Below are 27,738 nucleotides of genomic sequence, written 5' to 3' on the forward strand. Positions count from 1 at the left end.
GTACAATTATATTTTCCATATTTTGCATATGAAGAAGGAAAACTATAGTCTTATGATTCAATCACAGGTTTTGAAATTCTTCAGGTAGTATTCATCATGGACTTTTTATTTTTAAAGGATTATACTAAGTGTTATATTAAGGAGATTGGGATACATGACATGCATTTGTTGTATAAAAAATTTTTTTTAAAAAAGCCAAATTTAAAAGTCGGAATCCTCAAACCATTAATTGTATAAATAACTAGGATATAAAGTAAGCTTCCACAGAGCTAACGGTCAAAGAAGGAAGAGGTCATGACTGGAGTAAGAAAGAAGTTCACATATGAAGTGACACCTGAAATGAGCTTTGAGGGAGAGGAAGACTGACAGATGAGAAAATTGAGCTATTTCTTAGCTGATTATCAAAGATTCAGTTTTCATAATTCAGAATCAAAAACAAATTCTACTCAATGATCAATTAAGGATGGTAAACACACTGTGCTACATACCTCCAGTCCACATCCAAGTCTTCACTCACACTGGAGTCATCCTCAAGGTTATTGTTACCATCCAACATGAAAGCTTCTGGCTGTGCAAATTCGTTGGCAGGCTCATTTCCTTCATCACTGCTGCTTTCATTGACTTCATTGTACTGTAACCAAGGAATTTCTCCTTCTTCCAAGGATGTCTGTTCCCTAATACAAACATTTTAATGGAAGAAAAAAATATTATTTTTAAAACACATCATAAATTTTTTCTTTAAAGAGTTCTATTTAGTGCAAGTAGATACTTTATTCTTTGAGTTCTAAATTCTTGGTACTTAGATGATTCTAAAAATCTGTTTTCTTTAAAATGTAAAATTATTTAAAAGGGAAGCAAATTTGTTATAGAGTCATATGTATATAGAAATAGCTCCTAATTACATAATAACCTATTTATTTGATATACATACTATGTTCCTATATTTCCTCTTTTGCAGGAGAAAAATAAGAAAAACTCATCCTAGACAATCTGAATCTTTAAGCCCTGATCTTGAGTAGTTTCCCTTCACAGTTAAAATAAAACCCAAGTGCTCAGCCCGACCTACAAATCTCTACATTATACATGCTTTCCCCTCAGCCCTCTTTTCCAACTCTTCCTATGTTCCTCACCGCTCTTCCCCCAACCCTCATTTACTATACTCCTACTATTCTTTCTTCTCTTGGAGCACATGGAGGTCATTCACCTTGGGGCCATTTCCTCTACCTGAAATGTACTTTCACCAGAGTTTTGCACAGCCTCCTTCCTTGGTTTTCAGAGTAAATGTCACTTCTTTCAGGGAAGCCTGTCTTGACCACTCATTTTAAGTAGATCACCAGTCACTGACTATATGTCATTCTTCTTGTTTTCATTATAGAACTTACTTTTACTTATCATTTTCTTATTTGTTTACTGTTAGTCATTCTCCCACTAGAAAATAAGCTCACAGAAACAGGGACAGAGAAATCAATAAAGAAAATAAGAAAGATGAAAGAAGTATTTCAAAACTATAAGGAAAAGGATCACTCGATAAATGCTATTGAGACAACTGGGTATCCACCTGGAGGGAGGGAGTTAAATCTCTATGTCATTATTAGCCTTAAATAAATTCCATATCTACTTTTAAAAAATGCATGTCCATCCTCAACACCACTAAACAAAAAAAGTACAAGAAGAATCAGGAGAGACATTTTTACAAAAATCTCAGTGTCATTTTAAACATTATACAAAACCTTGAAGCCAAAGATAAACAGATTGTTAAATTTCACAACATACACATTAAAGAAAACACTTACAGAAAAGTCAAAACACCAAAAATCTGGACACAAAGACCAAATTGAGAAATATTAATAATTATATAAGAAAAAAAGGTATTTCAAGGCTGCAATGACCATTTATAAATAAATTATACTGGTAGGATTTTCTTTTTCATTTTATTTAACAAAAAAATACCTTTTACTATATCAAAAGGAGGTTAAATATAGTCTTGGCAAAGTTTAATTTTAGTTTGGGTTTTAAGATGAGAAATAATGTTATACAACAATTTATGTATTTCAACTTGAAGAACAACTCTAATTAGAATTCTATTCATTCTAATGTGCAAATTTAACTTGAGGGATAAAAATATTTATGAAAGAGATGCAGATAATGCCCACATACAAGAATCAACACATTTTAAATACAAAGAAACAGTATCTCTTTGTATAGCTAAATTCATAAATGTTTCTTTAATTTCAGATCCTAAACTACACTTCAGAATAACACATTTATAAGATTTAGTCTCGTAAAATTAGAGAAATTAGCATAACAAAATGTGCTTATTTTGTTAAATTTTTAATGTCTAATACATAAAGATAGTAGATGCTTTATTTTCATGCATAATAATTAGGTCCAATGAAAAATTAAGCCTCAAATGGTTTTAAAATACAAAATCAAACTAAAAATTCCTAAGCAGCACATCTCTCTTCACACCTTTATGAGAGTACTTGCCACATTGTACTGTAACTCTTCTGGTGACTCATTTGTCTTCTCCTAGACTGGGAACTTCTCAAGGGCATGTAATGTTGTCTCTCATCATTGTAGCCTCACTTCCTGTAACAAGTGCTTGACACATCATAGGTACTCTCTCTCTCTCTGTGTTGCAAATGTAATAATAAATCCTTGAAAAATAATCTTTTAAAAGTCGAATAATTTAGAGATTAAGCCCAGAATAGTCCTTGGAAATGTCTGTCATTTCTAAATACATTTCTGTTTCCTATTATACAGCCATCAAAATGACTCTGTGGGCTTCCCTGGTGGCGCAGTGGTTGAGATTCCACCTGCCGATGCAGGGGACACGGGTTCGTGCCCCGGTCTGGGAAGATCCCACATGCCGCGGAGCGGCTGGGGCCATGAGCCATGGTCGCTGAGCCTGCGCGTCCGGAGCCTGTGCTCCGCAACGGGAGAGGCCACAACAGTGAGAGGCCCGCGTACCGCAAAAAAAAGAAAAAAAAATGACTCTGTTACTCTGTACTTCAGATACATAACATAAAACTCAAATACATTGGTGAAAATGATTCAGCATAAGAAATAAACATTAATTTATGAGTTTTTTTTAATTCAAAGAAGGAAACTAAAATAAGAATTCTGAATCAATAAACAAAAATGTCATTAATACTCTTTTACTATATAAACAATTCTTGGCTACATATTTTGCTTAAACATTTGATTGTCTTTCACGACTCATTATATAACACAGTTACAGAAACAGAAAATAAGTGCTGTGTAGCATATGCTTTCAACATGTTACATAAAGTTCATTCACCATTTAACACAAAACTTATCAGGCTAGAAGAGTAGCCATGTGCTGGGCCAGAGTTGGCTTGAAACTGTAACAAAAGGAATTTTGATCTTAAAAAAAAAAAAAAAGAGATTCTGAATAATAGGGTCAAAAGTATCTTTCATTTTGTGTAGCTAACAAGAGAAACAAATATCCCCATGGGAATGTAAGTATATAATGTAAGTTTAGATGCTTAAAAAATCTTGAAAACATTTCAGCAATCTCTGTTTTCTTCCTCCCTATATATATACACATATGCCCATACCACACACACACAATAAGTAACACATTCACAAAAATTTAGACCTCCAAGGCCCTTTCTTCATTTTGGTAATTCAAAAATCAACAAAATGTCATTACAATGTTACACAGTAATTTATGAGACTTAAAAAGACATATTATTTAATCATACCTCCAAATGGTCAAGTCTAAAAAAGTAACCCAGTAGATGGAAGATGCAGAAGCCCTACTGCCACTACTACCAACGTCACAAGTATTTCACCTGGGAAGGGAAATTGCCAATCTGTTCTTTCCTTTTGAGCAATTTCAGCACAGTTTGGAGGAAATGAATGCTGCTGCTGTAACAGGAAGCCAAAAATGCCCCATCAGGTATCTGCACAACCTACCTCCAGTGAAAATCCTAGAAGACCACCCACATGATATTCTCTTAATTACAGGCCATACTGTTACTTCAAAGCTTCAGATAAATAGACTGTTGCTCCCTTTATGATTTATGCTTCATGATTAAAGATCTCTATTTTTCAATAACAGAAACTAAATTTAATAACATTACTGGAATAGCAATATTAAAAGTATTAAGATATACCAATAAACTAATACTATTGGGTATCTTAAAGAAATTTTCATTAAAAAGTTTTAAAATATGTTATTATATAATCATGCATCGTAGAATTTCTGAAAGGCAGACAAATCAAATTAAATCCCTGAAAACACTAACTACTCTGATTTTACAAATCTGAGTGGCTTCCTTTAGCTAATAAAATCACCAATTTGAGTATCCATTAAAAACAGCACAGAATATTAAATCTTCAGGTTAATACCAACATTTTAAAGTAATATAGCTATATTATAAGAAATTTATTTTATAAAATTCTGGACAGCATAATAAACATTCCTAGTTAAATGGTATTTAACTAACCGGTTTTCATTTTATAACAAGACACACATACATTTAAGTACTTGCTAAGCTTTAGATATAAGCTCATTTTTAATAATACTAATTGTATAGCAAATGTTTAAGATTTCTAATCCCTATCGTGGAGGTAAAGTACAGAAGAAAGTAAATGAAATTTGACTTAAGAGTCAAAAAAGCCTAAAGGGAATTACAGCTTACAAAATCAAGGGTACCCTGTTGCAAATCCTTTGCATGGATTCCACGGCATCCAGTTGCTAAGATGGATTCCCAACACTTAATTTGAAGAATTGTTTCTTTAGTCTAATATATTTAGCATTGATTAATAGAAAAATTTTATTATTAAATTTTTACTAAAAAATGTTAAGAGTATTTACATTAAAAGTTTGTAAAGTCACCAGAACAGCTGGAAAAGCCTAAAGAAAAATACAAAAGTGTGATGTCTCTAATTTAACTTTAAATTCAAAAACATAAATCTCAAATGGACACTTAATACTGTCCAGCAATTACTAAGTGTCTACCTAGTAAGTCTGTTGCCTGGTTCTCTGAAAGCCCATTTCCCACCTTTTTCTTCTTAAATGTCACCTTCCTATCCTCCCCATCTCTCAACATCTAGTAACAATGAGAATACTGAAGTCACTTGAGACTCATCTTTTCTTCCCAGCAGCAAATCTACAGACTCACCTACACTTGTACCTACCTGTTACCTTTCCACTAGTTACAACGGAGGAGTCTCTGCTCCTATAGACCCTCTCCCTGAGCTCTGGATCCCTTTTCATCTTATCTTCTCAAGAACTTCACTTTATCTTTGCTATAATTATCAGTTAATTACTTTCTTCTTGAACATTCTACAAGCAAACAATCATGCTTTTAGGTTTTTAGGGGTGAGAACAACACTTTTCTAGGCCCAAAATCCACCTGTAATCCCTTCCCTTTAGTAAAGAATTGGGTATCTCCATTTTCTCACCTTCAATTCCCTTTATTTTTTAATTTCTTTTTTTTCAAATGCAAAATATATACAATCTATTGTAGTTATAAAGCATATTATACTGAACATTCATAAACCCACCACTTAAGCCAGGAACTAGAATATTACCACTGACTAGCATATACCTTGTTTTCTACACTTTTCCTATCCCCTTGGCCTGACCACAGAGCAAAGTACTATCTTGTTGATGCTGTTGTCATTCCACTGCATTTTTCTTTTTTTAAATATTTATTTATTTATTCATTTTTTTTGGCTGCGTTGGGTCTTGGTTGCAGCACACCAGATATTTTGTTGTGGCACATGGGCTCTCTAGTTGTGGTGTGCATGCCACATGGCATGCGGGATCCTAGTTCCCCAACCAGGGATTGAACCGGCGTCCCCTGCATTGCAAGGAGGATTCTTAACCACTGGACCACCAGGGAAGTCCCTCTATTGCTTTTTTTTTAAATTTTAAAAAATATTTATTATTATTATTTTTTAAATTTTTGGCTGCGTTGGGTCTTCATTGCTGTGCACGCGGGCTTTCTCTAGTTGCAGCAAGCAGGGGCCACTCTTCATTGCGGTGCACGGGCTTCTCATTGTGGTGGCTTCTCTTGTTGCGGAGCAGGGGCTTCAGGCGTGCGGGCCTCAACAGTTGTGGCACGCAGGCTCAGTAGTTGTGGCTCGCTGGCTCTAGAGCGCAGGCTCAGCAGTTGCAGCGCATGGGCCCAGCTGCTCCACGGCTCGTGGGATCCTCTTGGACCAGGGATTGAACCCGTGTCCCCTGCATTGGCAGGCGGATTCTTAACTACTGTGCCACCAGGGAAGCCCCACCTCCATTGCTTTTTGAAAGATGTTTTCACTATTTTTGCATACTTAAACAAGATATTTACTACTGCTTGTTTTTAAGCTTTATGAAATAGGTATCATACACATTTTCCCAGGAATAGTTGTTCTCACTCAATATTCTATCTTTAAGGTTCATCCATGCTTTTGCATGTAGCTGTGGCTCATTCATTACCATTGCTATGTAATATTCCATGTACGAATATGCCACTAATTTTTCTCTTATTAATTAATACTTGGGTAATATCCACCTCAACCAGCAGTGTGTAAGAACTGATTTATATCCTCCAAAACACCTGACATTGTCATATTTCTTAATATTTGCTAATCCGATGGGTGGGTAAAAGATGATACCTCCTTGTAATCTTAATGTACACTCCCCTGATTACTAATGATCTAAGTAAGCATCTTCTGATATTTTTATTCACCATTAATATTTCTTCTTCATTGAATTACTTGCTCAATGTTTTGGTGATTTTGCAATCAGACTGTCAGTTTTTCTTACTGATGTCTAGGAGTTCTTTTTTTTTTTTTGCGGTACGCGGGCCTCTCACTGTTATGGCCTCTCCTGTTGTGGAGCACAGGCTCTGGACGCGCAGGCTCAGAGGCCATGGCTCACGGGCCCAGCTGCTCCACGGCATGTGGGATCTTCCCGGACGGGGGCACGAACCCGCGTCCCCTGCATCGGCAGGCGGACTCTCAACAACTGCGCCACCAGGGAAGCCCTAGGAGTTCTTTACACATTCTGCACATTAAGACTTTATACTATAAATATATTTTCCTAGTTTGGTTCTTTCCTTTTCGGTGTCTCTTCCTTTACATCTTCTTTTATTTTTCTGCCTTTTATTATTCTCCCATCCTGCCATGCTAATACTTCCCCCCCCAATGGCTACAGAAATGGTGCAACTTGTCTTGCTCCTGATCTTAAGGGGGAATTTTTTTTTAATGCTTCCTTATTGAAATGATTTCTATTTTTTTTTAGACAGTTTTTATGAGGGCAAGGAAATTCTGTTCTGATCTTAGTTTCTGAATTTTTATCATAAGGAGGCACTGAACATTACTAAGTGATTTTTTTTTTCCCTTGCATCTACAGAATTTATCATATGAATTTTCTCCTGTATTTTGCTAACGATTTGGTGATGACATTTACAGGTATTCAATGTGAAACTACTTCTGCATATCTGGAATAAACTCAGATTGGTAACTGAGTTTTATCTGTTAAAAAAATACACTTACAAATTCAGATTTCCAATAATTCTGTTTAAGATTTTGATGTGTATTTTAATGAACGAAATAGGTTTATAATTTCCTTCACAAACTCTTTTGGTATTAGGGTTATATTGGCCTTATTTGAATGACTTGGAGAAATAGTTCTTTTTCCATTCTCTCGAAGGGTAGTGTGATATGATCCTTGAAAGTTTAGTTTAAGAGAATTCAGCTCTAAAATCACCTGGATCAGTTGTTTTCTCCATGGGAAGATTTTAAACCACTGATTATGTATCTGTAATAGTTATATTATTTAGGTTTCCTATTTCTTCTTGAGTGACTTTTGGTGAATTCTATTTTTCTAGGAATTTGTCAACTTCTTCTAAGTTTTCAAATTTACTGGTATAAAGTTCATAGTACTCTTTTTTAAAAGTCTATACAAACTTTATTGTGTTTGCAGCTGTGTCCACTTTTGTATTTCAGTATTATTTATTTGTGTCATCTTTATTTTCCTGTTCATTATCAAGTAGAATGTCTCTTTTTCTTAATCTTTTCAAAGTATCAGCTTCTGATTTCTTTGATTCTATCGCAACTGTTTTCTGATTTATTGAATTTTGTTCTTATCTTCCCTAATTCTAATTCTTATCTCCTTAGTTTCTTTGTTGATTCTAATATTCCTTTTCTGTTTTTTAAGTTAAATGCATAGCTACTCCACTTTCAGCTTTTGTTCTTTTCTAACATAAGCATTTATAAAGATAAATTTCCCTTTAAATATCAATTTCATTGCAATTCCACAGATTTTGATTGGTGGTATTTCCATTATCATTGAGTTGGTGAGCATTTTAAACTTCTAGTATGATTTCTTCTTTGTCCTACTGCTTTTTTTTTTTTTTGTGGTACGCGGGCCTCTCACTGTTGTGGCCTCTCCCGTTGCAGAGCACAGGCTCCGGACGCGCAGGCTCGGCGGCCATGGCTCACGGGCCCAGCTGCTCCGCGGCATGTGGGATCTTCCCGGACCGGGGCACGAACCCGTGTCCCCTGCATCGGCAGGCGGACTCTCAACCACTGTGCCACCAGGGAAGCCCTGTCCTACTGCTTTTTTAAAAGGATGGATAATTTAAAATGCATGGAGGGTTTTATATAAAGTATATTTATATATTAAGAATTTATATTTGTATTATTTATTTCTAAATTAATTGCACTGTGGTCAGAGAAAATGGTCTCTAGGACATTGATTCTTCGAAATGTGTTAACCTGTACTTTGCAGTCTAGCACATGTTCAGTTTTTGTGTGTTTGTGTATTCCACAGCATGCAGTGTTCATTAAAGCAAGCTTAAGTAAGTTGTTCAAATCTGCAATTATTTTTTTATATCCATGAATTATTAATTGAGAAAGGTATTTAAAAATTTTCTAATATGACAGAAAATCTGTCAATATTCTCTAGTTTGGTTAAATTTTGATGTATATATTTTAAGTCTGTCCATTCAAGTTTAAAACTGCTACATTTTACTAGTAAATTGGACTTACTACATAGTGACCTCCACTCTCCCCATTAATGCTTTCTCTGTCGTTAAGTCTAAATTGCTAATGTTAGTATAATTAGTCCATTTTCTTTTAGTTAGTGTTTCCCTGAAATATCATTTTCTCCCCTTTTACTTTCAATCTTTCTGTATATTAATGCTTTAAGTGTGTCTTTTGTAAACAGCATTTAACTTTAAAAGAATCCAACTGATTTGAAGCTTTTCTTTCACAAGCAGAGAGTAAGCAATTTATGTTTATTACAGGACTTTTTCTTACATCCTGCTTTTTCATCTTTTTCTTCCCTTTTTTATGCTTTTTCTTCCTTTTTTTTAACTGTTATTTGGATTGACTTTAAATGTTATTTTTCCATGTCTTAAACTCCTTTTTTCCTCTTCTACTGGTTTCCAATACATATACTCTGTATTTATTCTTGTAGTTGTTACCCTTGAAATTTTACCATACAAATTTAACATGTCAACAGTTAACTTTCAGACCTCTCCCAAACTATACACTTCAACTCTGATCTTCCCCCATCAACTGAAATACTACTGCTGTCCAGCATTTTAGTTCTGTCCCCCCTCACCACTTGACTTCTATTTTTTTTTAATCAAACTACCGGTTTTATTACTGTAGGATATCAATGCAAGTAGCTGATGATTTTCAAATGTGTTTCTGTTTATACATATACCTGTACATCTACCTACAATTCAGGATACTTTCCTTAAACTTGCAGGTTAAATATCCAAGTGCCTCCTGCCATCTACAATGCATGTCTCACTGGCACTTAAAATTTCAAAAAGGAGTTCCTACTTCCCAGTCCTCTCCTCAGGCTTCCTCATCTCAGTCAACAACATTAACATCTACCCAATGTTCCAACCAAAAAACCTAGGCAAAACTGACTGATTTCTCCCTCATCTCACACCCAATCCTTCCTAATACTTATAACTCAAAAATATTCTGAAACCTCTTCACCTTTTTAAATTCTCACTACCATCCCCTCACAGCCTAATCCACTCTCATCCTCTTTTTTACTTTAGTCCCTTTCCAATTCGATCTCCACAAAGCTGTTAGAGTGATCCTTTAAAAATGTGTGTCAAATCAGTTAATTCCTCACTTAAAATCTCACTGCTCTCTGAATAAATTCCAGATGCTACATGTCCTGCATAGTCTGGTTCCTGCCAACTTCATCTCATATTACTATTCTTTCCACTCATCTGCTTCAGCCCCACTACCGTCTTACATGCCAAGCCCTTTCCTTTTCAGTACCTCTGCTCTCATCTTTCTTTTTGCCTAGAAAGCTCTCCTTCAACTAACTGCTAATTCTCATCTTTTAGAGCTCAGCTCAAAAGTCAATTCCTAAGAGAAGTCCTCCCTGATCACTCTAATTAATGTAAGCCTCTGTCAGTTACTTTATCACATTAGTGTTTTATTCCCTTCACAGTAATTATCAGTTTGTAATTTATCATATTTGTATCTTGTTTATTACCTGCCTCTCCCACCATAATGTAAACTTCATGGGAGAATCTTATTTGTCTTGTTCACTGATATAATCCCAGGATCCAGTATCATGCTTGGCACATACTATATGCTCAATAAATATCTGTTGCATGAATAGTTACTATCACAAATTACATATGAAAAAATTAATAAAACTTAGTAAACTAACTAATAGTGATTAGAGATGATCAAACATAAAGTTAGGAAGAGGAAAAAAATGCCACCTCAACCTACCACTATCAAAACCAATTATGTTCTTACATTTCTTTCTTTACAAATTTTCTAATATGCTTTATCTCCAGAGTTTCTTACAGAAGTAATCTCAAACTGGAAATTTATACTTTTTGAAAAGTAAAAATTGTAATGTCCAAGTTGAAATAGGTTTTTCCTAAGAAAACATATTTACCAAAATAGTTCCCTTGAGAGACTAAATTAGAACCAATTATTATAGAAAAAAATTTAATTATCAAAGAAATACTCCCTCACAACAAAACACCAAGCCTAGAAGGTTTCACAAGCAAATACTAACAGTCTTTAAAGGAATAAATAGCTATTTAAACACCAAAAGATATACACACACACACTCACACAAATATATATATATATTTGTGTATATATATATATATATATATATATACACACACACACACACACACAAATATATAAATAAATAAATAAAATTGCTCATGATCATTAGGCCAAAAGTAAAAAATCATTATATCATTTCCATTGGTGCTAACAAGACTTTAATAAAATTCAACGAACATTCTTGCCAGAAACCTATAAAATACAAACAGGGTAAAATTTCCTTAGTGTGATTGGGATTGACATATATACACTAATATGTATAAAACAGATAACTAATGAGAACCTGCTGTATAGCATAGGGAACTCTACTCAATGCTCTGTGGTGACCTAAATGGGAAGAAAATCCAGAAAAAGAGGGGATATATGTATACATATAGCTGATTCACTTTGCTGTACAGCAGAAACTAACACAACATTGTAAAGCAACGATACCCCAATTTAAAAAAAAATTTTTTTTTAATTTCCTTGGTGTGATTTAAGACAAAAAAATTGTGTGTGTGTGTGTGTACATGTATGAAATCAACCTAAAACCCCAAATCATTCTTACTAGGGAAATACTAGTGGAGCAAGGGCTGGTAAACTATGGCCTACAGGTTATTTCCAGCTTGCCAATTTTATAAATACAATTTTGTTGGAAGACAGTTACACCCATTCATTACATATTGTCTATGGCTACTTTTACACTATAACAGTAGAACTGAGGAGCTCCAACAGAGACTGACACACAAAGCTGGAAATATTTACTATTTGGCCCTTTGTAATATAAATTTGACAAGCCCTGCACTAGAGCATTCCCATTAAAGTTAGGAAAAGACAAAGATATATATCATCAACCACTAATTTCTGGAGATATCCAATGCAATTAGAGAGAAATATTATAACTTCAACTTTTCTACTGCCTGCATTTCCATGAAAAAATCACTGATTTCCCTCTGAGGGCTTCCCTTCTCCCTTGCTATTACCTTCACTGAATAGCAATGGCAGCTCTGATTCACTCATACCTGACTTACCAAAATGATCTTTTAAATGTCCAACATTTCTTCAATAAAGCAAAATGGAAACACATACTGTATCTAAGACAAGACACTGTAATTACCGGTATTTTCAATTTAATTGTTCTTTGGAAAACACCGAAGGCATAACAAAATTCAGCAGGATCTACTGATCCTACATAGGGCTTGTAAATGCAATTAATAGCATATCCAACATCTGAATGTGATGTATAACACTCTTGTGCAGTATGCATAAAAATAACAAATCTTACTGTTAACATACCCTTCCTGAAGAGATAATTCTTGGTTTTCCTCTTCGGGACCACTGCTATCACTTTGTAGTTCAGGTTCATTCTCATCTTTTCCTGGCAGAGTCTCCCAGCTTTCATCACTTGAGGACTGATCTTTTTCCGTACCAGAAAATCGATGAGGCAAAGAGGCAGACCATTCTCCATCACTGCATTCTGAACTGCAAATTTAGAACAGAAATATACTGTCATTACAAGTGCATTTATCATTTGGAGTGTTAACCAGGCATCATGGTAGAGAGTGGAGTACTGATGCTCTACATGTTTCATCAGGTGCCAATTAAATTTTAACATATTTTAAAAATAAATACAGGGCTTCCCTGGTGGCGCAGTGGTTGAGAGTCCGCCTGCCGATGCAGGGGACACGGGTTCGTACCCCGGTCCGGGAGGATCCCACATGCTGCAGAGCGGCTGGGCCCGTGAGCCATGGCCGCTGAGCCTGCGCGTCCAGAGCCTGTGCTCCGCAACGGGAGAGGCCACAACAGTGAGAGGCCCGCACACCGCAAAAAAAAAAATAAAAATAAATAAATAAATAAATAAATAGAGATAAATATTCAGCAGAATGTAACTTTTTCAAATGAACATAGCATATGGCAAGTTATGAAATTATCAATTTATTATTTTCTTCATTAACTTTAACTAATTCTATGGTGCTTAGACACAGGTTCTTTATATTTTAGACATACTTCTACACAAAATTTTCAGTAATTTATTCGATAATGCCAGGTTAAATGCTATCTGGAATAAATAATAGAGTTATTACTCACCTGACTTAAAACAACTTTCTAATTACATACTGACAACTGATATTATATCCTCTATGAATATATTTTCACTATTACCATGTTTTAAAAGCTTACTTTTTTCTTCCTTTTACAAAAAACACTTGACAATGGAGAGAGATTCAATTCATAAAAAGCAGCACTGACAAATCTTTACTGAAGTCCTTTGGTAAGACTGTGAACACAAAATAAATTTCAACTCAAGAGAATATTTCGATAAGGAATGAAAAAGTGTGATAAAAGGGTTAATAAAAAATCTCCGAAGAATTACTTTTAGATAGTATACGTATTTAACTTTGGTTAATTTGGTCACATTCAACAACTCGCAAAGCATCAGACATCTTATACTACCAGAAGCTAAAATACTACTTAACAGTGTTGAAAATAAATCTTAAATGCTTTTTCTAACCATATCAACCATTCTGGTCAAGAATTCTCTTAAAGATATTACCCTTTGTGCACTGACTTTTAAGAAACCCAAAAATAACAAAATTTAATCTACTTTTTTGAAAGGAAGTGATAATTGGTATTGTCTCCTTCTACAGGCAGATAAACCCAAGATGCAATTAACGAAGAGCAGCATTAATCTGAGCTCTGAGAAGTTAGCAGAAGTAAAAAAAAAAATAAAATCAACTTCCAATTTTCAGGGCCCAAACATCCTGGAGAAGAAATAGAACAGAGCCCTGGCATAGCAAATAAAAGGTGTTCCTTCACTGGGTATGAGCCAAAACTGCTTATATTCTGTAAAATTTTCTGTGACCCAAAGAATAATCTAAGATCAAGTAAATCATTTCCAGACTTGTATCAGTGTCAAAATCTAACACAGAAAATAGTTTTAAAGGAGCTTACTGAGCTAACTTCCCTTGACTATGAAGCTTCTCAAATTCACAGCTAAATTACCAACTCCAGTTTTGAAATGTTTTTAAGAAGTAGGGTTGGATTTCTAGATTAATTTCTGGCAATTTTTAACATCTACTTAAAAGTGAATTTCATTTTTTTAAACATTTCTCTCAGAGATTGATCCTGTCCAGAAAGATAACATATGAAACTTCTGAACTTTTCTGAATTAATGAAATAACTGATGGAATATCTCCAAATTTCAATAGAAAAAAGAATGTCTATGATAAGCAGTCAACATATTTAAGAAGCTTATGTCAAGGACTGGCAAACTATAGCCTTTTAGCCAAATCTGGCCCTGCTGCCTGCTTTGTTTGTTTGTTTTATGGTATGTGAGCTAAAAATTTTTTTTTTTTAACTATTTATATTGGATTTTGCCTCTTAGTTTAAAAAACCTAAAATATTTACTATCTGGCCCCTTAAGAAAGTTTGCAGACCCCTGGCCTACATCATTATTACTTATTACACATAACACTCACCTCGAAGTAGATAACTTTAAATCTATATCCCCAGCCCTGATCACCATACTAAGCTTTTATAACCACTAACTGCCCACCAAACATTTTTAGATTTTCAGCCTCCTTTTAAAAATTTTTATAACAAAATTCATCTGCCATATAAGTCCCTTTCTTGATTTTCTATCTAATGGTATTATCCTGCCCTTAAGCTGGAAACCACATATCTTTGACTCTTCACAAACTCCCCACTTTTAAGTCCTTTTTTACTTTCCATTCTTTCTGTTCAATGGCTCTTATGTCCTAGCTCCTTTTTCTCCATTTCCCCTAACAAACCTTGGTTCAAGTGCTTTTCTCCAAACCTAGACTGAGACAATCAATTATTAACTGGTGTCCCTAAACTTAATCCCAAATCCCTCAACTCAAAGAACGCATTCTGAATATTCCTATCACTTCTATTTATATCAAACAGTACATTTCTAACATTACTCCAAAAATTTTCAACAGTTCCTCTCTACTAAAGCTGCATTTCATAAACTTAAGCCATTTGCCTACAGTCCTCACAATTTTTGCTACAGTTGTACATTAACACTGTGTCTTAAGGTACAGCAGTTGAGAACACAGGTTCTGGAGTCAGCTGGCCTGGATTTGAATGCACCAGTTATTACCTGTGAAAAAGTTACTTAACCTCTCTGTACCTTTATTGCCTCACCTATCAGGTAAATATAATAGTATCCACTATCTCATTGAGTTCATTTGAGGAATAAATGAGTTAATATATAGAAAACAGTCTAACAGTGCTTAGTAAATAATGTCATCAGCAACTATTATCAAATCTTTTTTTAAACAACAGTTTTTTTTTCACTCAAATACATTTTAGTTATCTCTTAAGCAATATCCATAAAGTTCCAAATTTGATGTGCTAGCTATATTTTTTTTGATTCACACTAATATAAATATATAATGATAAAAATTAAAAACACTTGTCTGTGTGCCACTTAATATATTTTACCCTCTTTAAAAAATACTGGTCTACAGAAAAAAAAAGTTTGAACTTCGAATGGCACTTACGATTTACTACATCTGATCCTAGTTATGAGTACATCCTTACATCCAACTCTTTCCTTCCAATATATGCTCTATTCCAAATGCTGTCCCCCAAATACGAATTTTCATCACAACTATTCCTCCCACCACCAAGAATGTCTTCACAATCACTTCACCTTTTTTCCCATTTCAGGACCAGATCACTCTTTCAAGACCTTCCTCTACAACACTGCTTCTTTTGTTTTTCAATTCATTAATGGAGTAGCCTTCTCATTCGTTCAGTCTAAACCACTAAATTGCAGCTGCTTCTTTAACACTGCATTTAAAGGTATTTTTCTAAGTGCAAAATCACAGTTCCTTTTCCCAGAAAAGCATCTAAGGAGATCTGTCTGAATTGTGAAGCACCTGTAAGCTCTTGGAAGTTAACTAAGACTGTGCTATCGAATGACTTTACATAGACAACTTTCAGTGATATCAGTTTATTTAAAAAGGGCCAACAATTAATCGTCTTTAAAGTACGTTCCCCAGAAATTAACATACATTTGTGATATGTGATAGAAAGTAATATATCAATAATTTCCTATTAATAATTCATTCTGAACGTTATTATCTATGACAAATTTCAAACTTAATGTCTATTAATAATTTGTAGCTCTAAAAGTCCAAACTGGCTCAGAGGGCTAGTCAGAGGAAACTATGAATCGATGGCTAAAATTTTTTACTATGAAAAACAAAAAACCTACCACAGGCAATTTCTTTACTGAAGAAACAAAATACTACATTTAACATCAGGTGAAAGTTCCATCTACAACATATGATAGCCTTTTTCACCGTGGCAGTGGAACACCACAATGGCAAGAGCAAGCTCTGAAGTCTGATAGAGTTTAGGTTAGGATCTGCTCAGTACTTACTAGTACAAGCCTGGGCAATGAATGAACTTCCCTGAGCTCACTTCTCCTCATCTGTAAAATGAGGATATTAATATTTACTTTTCAGGTCTACAGTGCTGTTTAAATGAATACCACAGATAAAATGTTTTGCACAATTTTTGGAAAATGGTAAACATTTAATAAAGGTAGTTCCTTCTTTCATTATATAAGCTGTTTGCTTAGAAATTTCATTTGGATTTTCTACCAGTACACCACCATTTTCCTCTTTTCTCTACCAAAGAAAATCTACTTGACATCCTCTGGTCTTACTGAATAGCAGTATCAGCCTCCTGGTCACCCAACAGCTTTATACCAGAGGTCAGCAAATTATGCCCTGGAGCAGAAGCCAAATCCGGCCACCTGTCTGTTTTTTAGTGGCCCGGATGCTAAGGATGTTTTTTTCATTTTAAAATGGTCATACAAGTATCCACATAATATCCTCAATATTGCCTTTTGGTCCACAAAGCCTAAAATATTTACTATCTGGTCAACCTTTTAAAAAAAGTTTGCAGACCCCAAAGAAGACGCAGCAAAGAAGCATCGAACATAGGTCAATGGAAGAGAAACCATGGAGCAGAAAAGGGTGAGCAAACAGCTCAATGGTAGCACTGAAGTCAAAGAAAATGGGTAGAGAAAAAAATCAATTGGCTATGGAAATTGGGAGGTCACTGTTAACATGGGAGAATACAGAAATAATACAGGGAGTTAGATTTTGAGGCATTTAATAATAGTGGATAGTGAAAGAACAGAAGCAGAGTATGTGGAACATTTATTCTGAAAATTCAGCAGTGGAAGAGAAAATATAAACAGGCAAGTAGTTAAAAGAGCGAGCAAGATCAATGAAGGCTGCCCTCAGGATTTAGAAAATTTAGAGAAGGAACCCAGGAGTAAAGGTAACAGATATGTAAGGTGTCAGATATGACTGCAGGCACAGAATGAGAAAAGTCAGCTCTCTTCATTGAAGAAGAAATTTAAAATAGGAACCAATACCAACATATTCTAATATGTTAGTACGTTAATATGTATTCTGATGGAGGAGAGGAAACAAGAAAGTTCACATTTAATTATTTCAGTATCTCCAGGAAAGCAGAGACAAAGTTATCCACTAAGAATGACAGGAGTGTAAGGAACTAAAAGCAAAAAGAGAGAAGATTTTAAAATAACTTTTCAAGGAGAACAAGCAACAGAACAAACAGGACACAAAATGGTCATGGACTAACGAGGACCCATTTGTTCTTGATTATAAAAGCGTATGAGTTAAACATTAAAAATTTTTCAAAGTAAAAACTAAAATACCACTGTGACTTTTATATGGTCTTTCATTAGTACTGTCTCCTGTTAACATTTAGAGCTATATGCAAGAGCAAAAAACTATAACTTACTCAAGTATTACACTCTTTACAGATTCAATTGTGAATCAAAAAACCTTTTTCACATAAATAAAATTATATGTGGTTTCTAGACAAAACATTTTATGTACAAATCTAGGTAGAAATAAGATACAGAAGTAAAACCAGGCAAAAGCCACCTCTTATTCCCTAAGTCCCCCAAGGAATGGTTTGTTTGTCTTCTTTGATATTTATCACATCCACAAAAACTCAACTATATAGGAGCTTAGGGAAGAGTGAAATTTTAGATAATTTTCTTATCTGACCATCTGTGGATCAAAAACACTTTTGAATTTTATTGAAAATACTCTGGAAGGAAATTATATTAAAACATATTATATAATTCAATGCATTTTCCAAAATAGTATACTAAACATAATCTAACAGTTTGGGACTTTTTACTAGTACTAACACTGAACTATGTTGTAATAAAGTAATACAAATGGAAGCTGTTCAAATCTATGTCTACTTAATTTAGTAAATAAGGCCCAAATGGTTTGGTTTTTTGGCTGTGCCAGGCAGGTTGTGGGACCTTAGTTCCCTGACCAGGGATCGGACCTGAGCCCTTGGCAGTACCACAGGAAGTCCCTGGTTTTTCTTTTTGAATTCTGCCTGCCTTTTACAACTTTCTGATCTTTTCCCCTAGTATCAAAATATTGTAATCTATGACTCCCTAGCATGCCTGAGGAACGAAGTTATTTATCCCCAATTTACTCCTTTTAAACTTCTATGAACTTGGAAACAAGATATAAAGTTTTCCTAAAATATTAGAGCATGTGCTTAAAGATCTTTGTTTTGGCTGTTCATAGATGTTTTACTTGTTGGGAGATAGAAAGATCAGAGGAGCTTTCTTCATGGCTTTCAGCAAACATACAGGAGAGGAAAGGAGCTTAATTTAGCCTCAATGATAATTATCTGTATATTCTGTCTTCCTCATAAGGCTGGTGAACACCAAGGCAACAGGAATCATGATTATTTGTATTTACAGAGTACCTGAAACAAAATGTGACCCCTGGGAGGATTTCAATAAATCCTTTTTAAGTATATCAAATTGTAATCAACTAAATAACCAATATTCCTTTTATTCTCCCAAAGTCATCAACAACAACAAAAAAGTTGTCCTGACATTTTTATCTTTGGTAAGGTTTTTTACCTTTTAAGCAAGGTTAAGGCCTAGGGACAAAAACTCTGCCAAAAAACCTCAAGTACTGTAAGAAGTGGTTAAGAGATAGCACACCTCTTCAGAGCGATTAGGCCTAAGGTTAAAATGTGCTGGCATGGCCGAAAGGTTCTTTTAAACTCAAGATCTTGTCCTCAAACAGTTATTAAAGTTCTCAGGGTATATTTCAAAAGAGCAGGGTATTAACCTAACTCTCCGGTCTAATTCCAAGTCTGGTAATTATATGCTGCCTGTTAAAATTCCCCTTGCAGTTGTAATTTAATAAGGTGGCGTTCAGTTCTTGTCAAACAGCTCAGAGCAATGCAACCAGCTACAATGCTCATCCCATAAAGTGTAATGTTTCAGATGTGATTAAGTGATCATTTAGAATTTTTCAGGGAATCAGGCCGTACATTCATTAAAGTATTTTTCCAGTTGTAAAGAATAAACTATATACTTTTTAAGGGGCCCAAAATTCCTATACCTTGAAATGTCACAGTAAATTTTAGTTTATGTTCTTTATAAGAGAGTTCTGTAGTTATTATAATACTAACATGACAAGAAAACTCTTCAAATATATCATCTTCAAGTTTTACAAAGCAGAGAAAATGCAAAAATCCCTCACAGACGCAAAGCAGAAGCTATTTATACTTTCCTTCTCAAGGTACTGGTGAGAGAGTCACTGTGTTTCCCCATTTCTCCAATCTGCAAATACCAGAACTTAGGAAAACTACAGTAAAACATTAGGAAGATGAACAAGTGGCAAAATGAAACTAAACAGGAGTGTACAGCTACGAAATTTCAACATTTATCTGGCGCCATATTAAAAGGCATTCTGGAACTGTGATCTCTTGCAGAGAGTAAGGGCAGAGGAACTGGAAACAGTAGCACAGAAATAGAATTACTCCCCAAGATTGTACAGACTATTTAAATGAGGTCCTAAAATATATCTTAAGGCTTACAGATGCATATATAGGTAGAATCCTAGGTAGAATCATTATCCTTGATGAAAGCCTTAAAAAAGAAACAAAAAAAAATAGTGTTTCTGTCATTTCGATGTGTCTTAAAGAATACTCTAAAATTAGTTCCATCATTTAAGTACACCCAACTATAGGTTCTATAAGTCAATATATTACTAAAAAGTTTCTATTAACTGTGTTTTTCTCATCTATATTCTGTTTATTAAAAAATCTGTCATTTTTCAGAGTACTGACATTATCACTCAAGGAAAAAACTTATAAATACATATACAAAGACAACACCCTATAACTCTTAAAAGGCCAGAATCATTCTAGGCAAAGAAAACAATGCTACTATTAACAACAACAACAGCAAAAATCAATTTAAAAAGCAAAAGCCGAAAACACTACCATTTACCACTGCAACAAAAAGAATAAAATATCTAGGATTAAACCTACCTAAGGAGACAAAAGACCTGTATGCAGAAAATTATAAGACACTGATGAAAGAAATTAAAGATGATACAAACAGATAGAGAGATATACCATGCTCTTGGATTGGAAGAATCAACATTGTGAAAATGACTCTACTACCCAAAGCAATCTACAGTTCAACGCAATCCCTATCAAACTACCACTGGCATTTTTCACAGAACTAGAACAAAAAATTTCACAAGTTGTATGGAAACACAAAAGATCCCGAATAGCCAAAGCAATCTTGAGAAAGAAAAACGGAGCTGGAGGAATCAGGCTCCCTGACTTCAGACTATACTACAAAGCTACAGTCATCAAGATAGTATGGTACTGGCACAAAAACAGAAATATAGATCAATGGAACAGGATAGAAAGTCGAGAGATAAACCCACACACATATGGTCACCTTATCTTTGATAAAGGAGGCAAGAATATACAGTGGAGATAAGACAGCCTCTTCAATAAGTGGTGCTGGGAAAACTGGACAGTTACATGGAAAAGAATGAAATTAGAACACTCCCTAACACCATACACAAAAATAAACTCAAAATGGAGTAAAGACCTAAATGTAAGGTCAGACCCTATCAAACTCTTAGAGGAAAACATAGGCAGAACACTCTATGACATAAATCACAGCAAGATCCTTTTTGACCCACCTCCTAGAGAAATGGAAATAAAAACAAACATAAACAAATGGGACCTAATGAAACTTAAAACCTTTTGCACAGTGAAGGAAACCATAAACAAGACGAAAAGACAACCCTCAGAATGGGAGAAAATATTTGCAAATGAAGCAACTGACAAAGGATTAATCTCCAAAATTTACAAGCAGCTCATGCATCTCAATATTAAAAAAACAAACAACCCACTCCAAAAATGGGCAGAAGACCTAAATAGACATTTCTCCAAAGAAGATATACAGATTGCCAACAAATACATGAAAGAACACTCAACATCATTAATCATTAGAGAAATGCAAATCAAAACTACAATGAGATATCATCTCACACCAGTCAGAATGGCCATCATCAAAAAATCTACAAACAATATATGCTGGAGAGGGTGTGGAGAAAAGGGAACCCTCTTGCACTGTTGGTGGGAATGTAAATTGACACAGCCACTATGGAGAACAGTATGGACGTTCCTTAAAAAACTAAAAATAGAACTACCATATGACCCAGCAATCCCACTTCTGGGCATAAACCCTGAGAAAACAATAATTCAAAATGAGTCATGTACCACAATGTTCACTGCAGCTCTATTTACAATAGCCAGGACATGGAAGCAACCTAAGTGCCCATCGACAGATGAATGGATAAAGATGTGGCACATATATACAATGGAATATTACTCAGCCATAAAAAGAAACAAAATTGAGTTATTTGTAGTGAGGTGGATGGACCTAGAGTCTGTCATACAGAGTGAAGTCAGAAAGAGAAAAACAAATACTGTATGCTAACACATATATATGGAATCTAAAAAACAAATAAAAAGTGGTCATGAAGAACCTAGGGGCGAAACGGGAATAAAGACGCAGACCTACTAGAGAATGGACTTGAGGATACTGGGAGGGGGAAGGGTAAACTGGGACGAAGTGAGAGAGTGGCATGGACACATATACACTACCAAACGTAAGGTAGATAGCTAGTGGGAAGCAGCCGCATAGCACAGGGAGATCAGCTTGGTGCTTTGTGACCAACTAGAGGGGTGGGTTAGGGAGGGTGGGAGGGAGGGAGACTCAAGAAGGAAGAGATATGGGGATATGTATATATGTATAACTGATTCACTTTGTTATAACGCAGAAACTAACACACCATTGTAAAGCAATTATACTCCAATAAAGATGTTAAAAAAATAAATAAATAAAATAATTTAAAAAAAAAACCAAGAGCCAAGTAAACTACCCTTTTTCTTGAGGGTGGAAAACAGTGTAAATATTTCATCAACTTCATTAGATGACATCAGGCCTAATTATAAAAAGCAAACAAGAAAAGCTTTTATTTTTGATTAGTGTCTATAATGGAGAAAGCACAGCCAAATTAAATGATTTTCTTCAAAAAAGCAAAATGTAGTAAAAAATGCTTAGAAATACTACTTAACAATTCCCACTGGGGTCTAAGCCAGCACCCAGAAATCAAACACTTTCATATTTCTGTAGCAAAATGTATGAATACTTGAAAATAGTCCTCGTTTTAATTTAGATCTAGATCTGCCATCAAGTAAGTTAATGTTAGGTCAGGTTTTGTTGTCAATTTCTGTTTTTAGAACTTTGCAGATTTTGGATAAAAGATTGTGGACCTAAACTGAAAAAACAGAAATAAATCAGGCACAAGTTCTTTTTTTTTTTTTTTTTTTAATTGGCCGCACCACACGGCATACAAAATCTTAGTTCCCCAGCCAGGGATAGAACCTGTACCCCCTGCAGTGGAAGTGCAGCATCCTAACCACTGGACTGCCAGGGAAGTCTCAGGCACAAGTTCTTAACTAACTTTATTCTTAGCTTAGAAAATAGTAGGTTACATAAATATTGTCTGCTAACCCTTGAAGTTTACAAACTTCAAGATAGCAGTAGAAATATTTTAATTATTTCTACAAGTTACTTATACTATACTACGGAAGCTTAATTCATATATCCAATGAAAATCAAAAAGATTTTATTAAATTTATGATATGAAATAAAATATATAAAATGCATTCATATTCAAAAGGATAAATTTCTTCCCTTGTAGTACTTTCTAGTTAAAAAAAACTATTTCTTTAAATTAATAAAATCTTGAAATTGCACTGTAATTGAGCATGGCAAGGGTTCCCACTAGCTTAAAAGGATAGGTGAAAGTGACTCTGGGGTAATGAAAAGTCAGCAGTTGGACAAAGAAATTCTCCATTTCTCTCTTCTTTCTGTTGTCCTACAGTTTGGAAAAAAAGGAATCTATGTAAGAGGAAACAGAATGCTTATTATAAGAAAAGTTATATGTTCTCTTGAAAATAGTAAATTATAGTGGTGAAGAACACAGAGACTGGAGTTAGTCAATAAGTAGATAATCAAATTCCAGCTCCACCTTTTACTAGCTTTGTGCCCTTAGGAAGTTAGTAAGTGCTCTTATGCCTCAGTTTCATCTATAAATGCAGAAAATAATAGAATGTACCACATAAAGTTGTTAATGAAAATTAAATGCTAAACAAAAATAAGTAAAAAATAAACAGTGACAGGAACAGCAACAGGAAGAATAAACAGGTGATATTAGTAAATACTGGCAAAGTTAATGCAATATTACCAATCAAAATTTTCTGTGGTTTTAATCACTTTTTAAACCCAGACTGGCTTAGAAATTTTTTTTAATACAATAAATGTTTACCTTGCATTTTATTAACTGAAATACCATGAACTGAAATAATTAGTAGCTCTATCTTTTTATAATAATGAATAACCATTACCTGAACTTATAATTTCTGTAAAATCCTGAAATCCCTCAGAGAGTTTCTGTGAAAAACTAACGAGTAGTTTACATGTATGGTTACCACTCAGTAAATAAGAATATTTGATAAGTCAAAATATCTAACTCACTGACCATGTCAGACAGCCCATCCACCAAATATCATGGTACTAGAAATAAACCACTTTGCTCACTAAACCATCTCACAAAGCACAGCACGAAACCTTACCTATCTTCATCTTTGTCATACAGTTGGTAATAATCGCCACAGCCATTCCAAAACGTGTTATCCACAACTTCTTGCCTTCCTGTGGCTCCATTTTCTGGTGTTATTTGGTTATCTTCTGTTTCTCTCTGTGTAACTCTTGCGAAAGGCAGATCCAAGAACATACAATCATGTTCTCCATCATAGTCATCACATTTTATTAAGAGGTCATCTGAGCCATTTTCCTCAACTTCCAAAGCCTCTCTCCACCTCTGAACACTTCTTTGTTTAGCCTCATGCCTATTAAAACCTGTTTCTTGGTCCACCTGGCTTGAACTTATCAGTTTCCTAACTTTGGGCCTCACTACCTGTTCAGGAGAACTTCCCTGGTTTTTGCCCCTATCACTGGTATTTTGCTCACTGCAAATATGCCTGGGAGCACAGGCTGAATCTTCAACTGAATTTTCTCTTTGTCTCTCCTGGCTAGTATTATTTTGTTGTTTCTTTCTAACCACTTCATCTTCAGAAGAGGACCTCTGAAATTCCTGATTGTTCTGATTGACAAACTCAGTATCACCAGTTGAACTTTTCACTAAAGGTGCTGAATCTACCTCTTCAAACTCATCTCTTAATTCACAGTTAAAAGAGGGAACTGTCGGTGAAAGACCAGTGTATGCCTCTACCTCTCCATTTTCCAACTCAAACACTGTATTGCCCAATGCTTCCTGATATCTACCACCTTCCACAACGTCTGCAGAGAGCTGATGACTGTCATTATCCTCTCCATGTCTGCCATCTGGATCATAAGAGTCAGTATGAACCAATGTAATTCCATTTTGAACACTTGAAGCATTACAAACTTCTGAAGTATATTCTCCCTCAGAATGATTGTGAAGATCCGTACTGCTTCCTAAGGTCTCCCTGCCTTCCTCGCTATGATGTACTGCAGCAAAGGATGGACTGGTCTCAATGGTTTGATTCAATGCTGTATCACAAATGGGAATTTCTGCTTCAGTTTTTTCAAATAAAGGGTCATTGGGTAAAGAAGAATGAACTTGATCCAATGGACTGGAACCTTCATAGGGAACAAAAGAAAACATATTTAGAGGGATTAATTTAGATAATGTTTTATTTAATAATGACTCTTTAAATAGAAATCATACCAATTATTACTTATTTGAGAATATGAGTGAATTTCTCTGACAGGTGCTTATAGGCTCCCTAACTTAACTGGGAGGGCGGACTGGTTACCCTATGAGTTCATTTATGCCACTGTGTAGCCTCTTAATATCCTCTCCCTCAGATGTCTTCTGTAGGTTTTTCACCTAAATCCTAATACCTAAAACATTCTGTAAAAGACATTTAAAAGAGAGGCTAATAAGAGACTAACAATGAGAGGCATAAGTGAAGTCACAGGGTAACCAATCTGCCCTCCCAGTTGTTGGACTGTGCAATTCAGACTTAAATTACTTTATTACATGCAGATTTTTTTTTACATGTAGATATTTTAAAAGGTGGTTATAATAGATATAAGAACAGGCTATATACAGATCTAACAGAAATGAGACTCTACTGTGTTTTATGTCAATTCAGAAGATTATATCTCAGTCCCTAGACACATAATATTACATTTCTATCCCCAAAATGAATTGTTAAAATATACCTACAATGAGTTAACTGTAACTATGTTACAGCTATCAGTGAAAAACAACAAAAGAGTCAATGTGTTGATTCTCTTTGTCATAGTTTGTCAGAATTCTGAGACAAGAGTAAAATCCTATCTACCCCACAAATTACTTTAAACATGACTATCTTTTACCATCACTAATGTAATAACAAAAAATGAAGATGCTAAGACCTGTTGGAACAAAAATTTATAAATAACTGAAGGGAAGTCTTATCATATCACAAAAAGGCTGCTTTAACAGAAGGACCTTAGGTAATAATTCAGATTCTTGTATATAAATGACAGTAAAAAAAATAACCTAGAATTATCAAGTTTGCTCAGGACAAGAGGAAGATGACATTCCAGTCCAAAAATGTGTAGTTATAGTACATGGATACCTGCAAAATACTTTTTCAAACTAATGAATAATTAGGAAATTTTAATTAAATAACTATGTATTACTTGACATTTATATTTTATATGATTCTAAAAGAATCAACTTAACCAAGCTAAATTATTGAGATACAAATAAAACAAAAAGCTATTTAAATGTAATATGCAGGGAAAAATATACTCAGGTCACATTAAAAATTTTTTTGGATTGAAAGATGAAGAATTCCTCTGGCTGAAGGATGTGACAACATGTAATCACTGCCATGACAATGTAGTTATTGATTGGCCATATTCTATCTTTTTCTATGTTTAAATGTATACACTGTTAAGTTAATAGAAAATTTTGAAATGAATTTCTTGATAGGAAATGTATAGCATTTATACTCAGAGACACACATAAAACCCACTCACTATTTCAAATATTACAAGATCAATTCTTACATGGTTATTAATAGCTTTTAAATAATCCCATGTTGCATACCTGAGGAATTTTCTTTTGGAACATCATCTAGTTCCAACACTTCATAGTCATCACCAGCCCTACCTAAGCTTCTTTCATGCCTGGTCATACATGGTTTGAAACTGACATATGCATGTCTTCTGCCATATCGCCTGCCTGTGATTGTCTGATATCCTCCTGCTGGTTTGGGCCAGGCCGCCTTGCTGGATTCTTGATCCATTGCTGAAAAACAAAGTTAAAAATAAAAGAGACACAGCAATGACTTATTCTGACATTTGGGGTAATGTTTCAACATATATTGCCAAATCATATGCTACTGAACATCGAATGCCCCTTACTAGCAATATAAAACATACCTGAAAAGAAAACATGAAATACTACATTATGAGAGTTATGTGAACCCCTTATCCCCCAAATATCTTAAAGTTTGGTTCCTTTAAGGTATTTCAGATTTTTATAACCTTACTTACCCCAATTTTTTTCCACTTGCCAAATTACTATACTGTAAAAGCTCCTTAAGGATGGGAGAATGATTCTCCAAGTTATCAAAGTACCTTATGTATAAGTGCTCAATACATATTTGTTGAGTGAATTATTCACACGTACATGATACGATGGTTTCAATTACATTAAAAGTGAATAAATTCCAGTCAAAGGTAACAAGTAATTTCTTTAGATGGTATCTGTACTATTATAAAGAACTAACGGGACCACAATAAAATATATCCCAAAGATCAGGGTCAGGTAAAACTCTCCAAAAGAAAACAGTGGTGAGCCAAGTCAAACTCTTCAAAACTACAAATGGTATACATATGGTGTGTATGAAAAGAAAAAGCCATCAACATTTGAACAACTCGAATACTAAGTTCGATGCCTGAGGGATATACAGTAGCAACAGTAGCATCTTTTACTGAGTAGGACATTATCTCATATATACATATAGTAAAAGTTTGCTTAATCCATTGAGTTTTACATATATTATGCAGGAACTAAACAAAATATTTTCTCACAGTATACAAAATAGTCAATAAATGAAAAAGTTACACATTTTTGTTTTATTGCATTAGAACAAGAAATATAATTGCTTTTAAGCACA

General features: G+C 34.6%; 1 protein-coding gene across 1 annotated transcript in view; it reads right to left on the minus strand.

The window, feature by feature from the left end:
• Window positions 1-27,738, minus strand: part of PJA2 (praja ring finger ubiquitin ligase 2) — a 78,814-nt gene that overhangs the window by 23,714 nt on the left and 27,362 nt on the right. The window contains exons 3-6 of the mRNA XM_082650262.1: window positions 26,664-26,864; window positions 24,148-25,198; window positions 12,370-12,555; window positions 489-674 (exon numbers count right to left, since the gene is read on the minus strand). Coding sequence (XP_082506388.1) covers window positions 489-674; window positions 12,370-12,555; window positions 24,148-25,198; window positions 26,664-26,864 — 1,624 coding nt within the window. The remainder of the gene's footprint in view (window positions 1-488; window positions 675-12,369; window positions 12,556-24,147; window positions 25,199-26,663; window positions 26,865-27,738) is intronic.

The sequence above is a fragment of the Grampus griseus genome (assembly GCF_964374135.1).
Source record: "Grampus griseus genome assembly, chromosome: 3".
In the NCBI taxonomy this organism is placed as follows: Eukaryota; Metazoa; Chordata; class Mammalia; order Artiodactyla; family Delphinidae; genus Grampus; species Grampus griseus.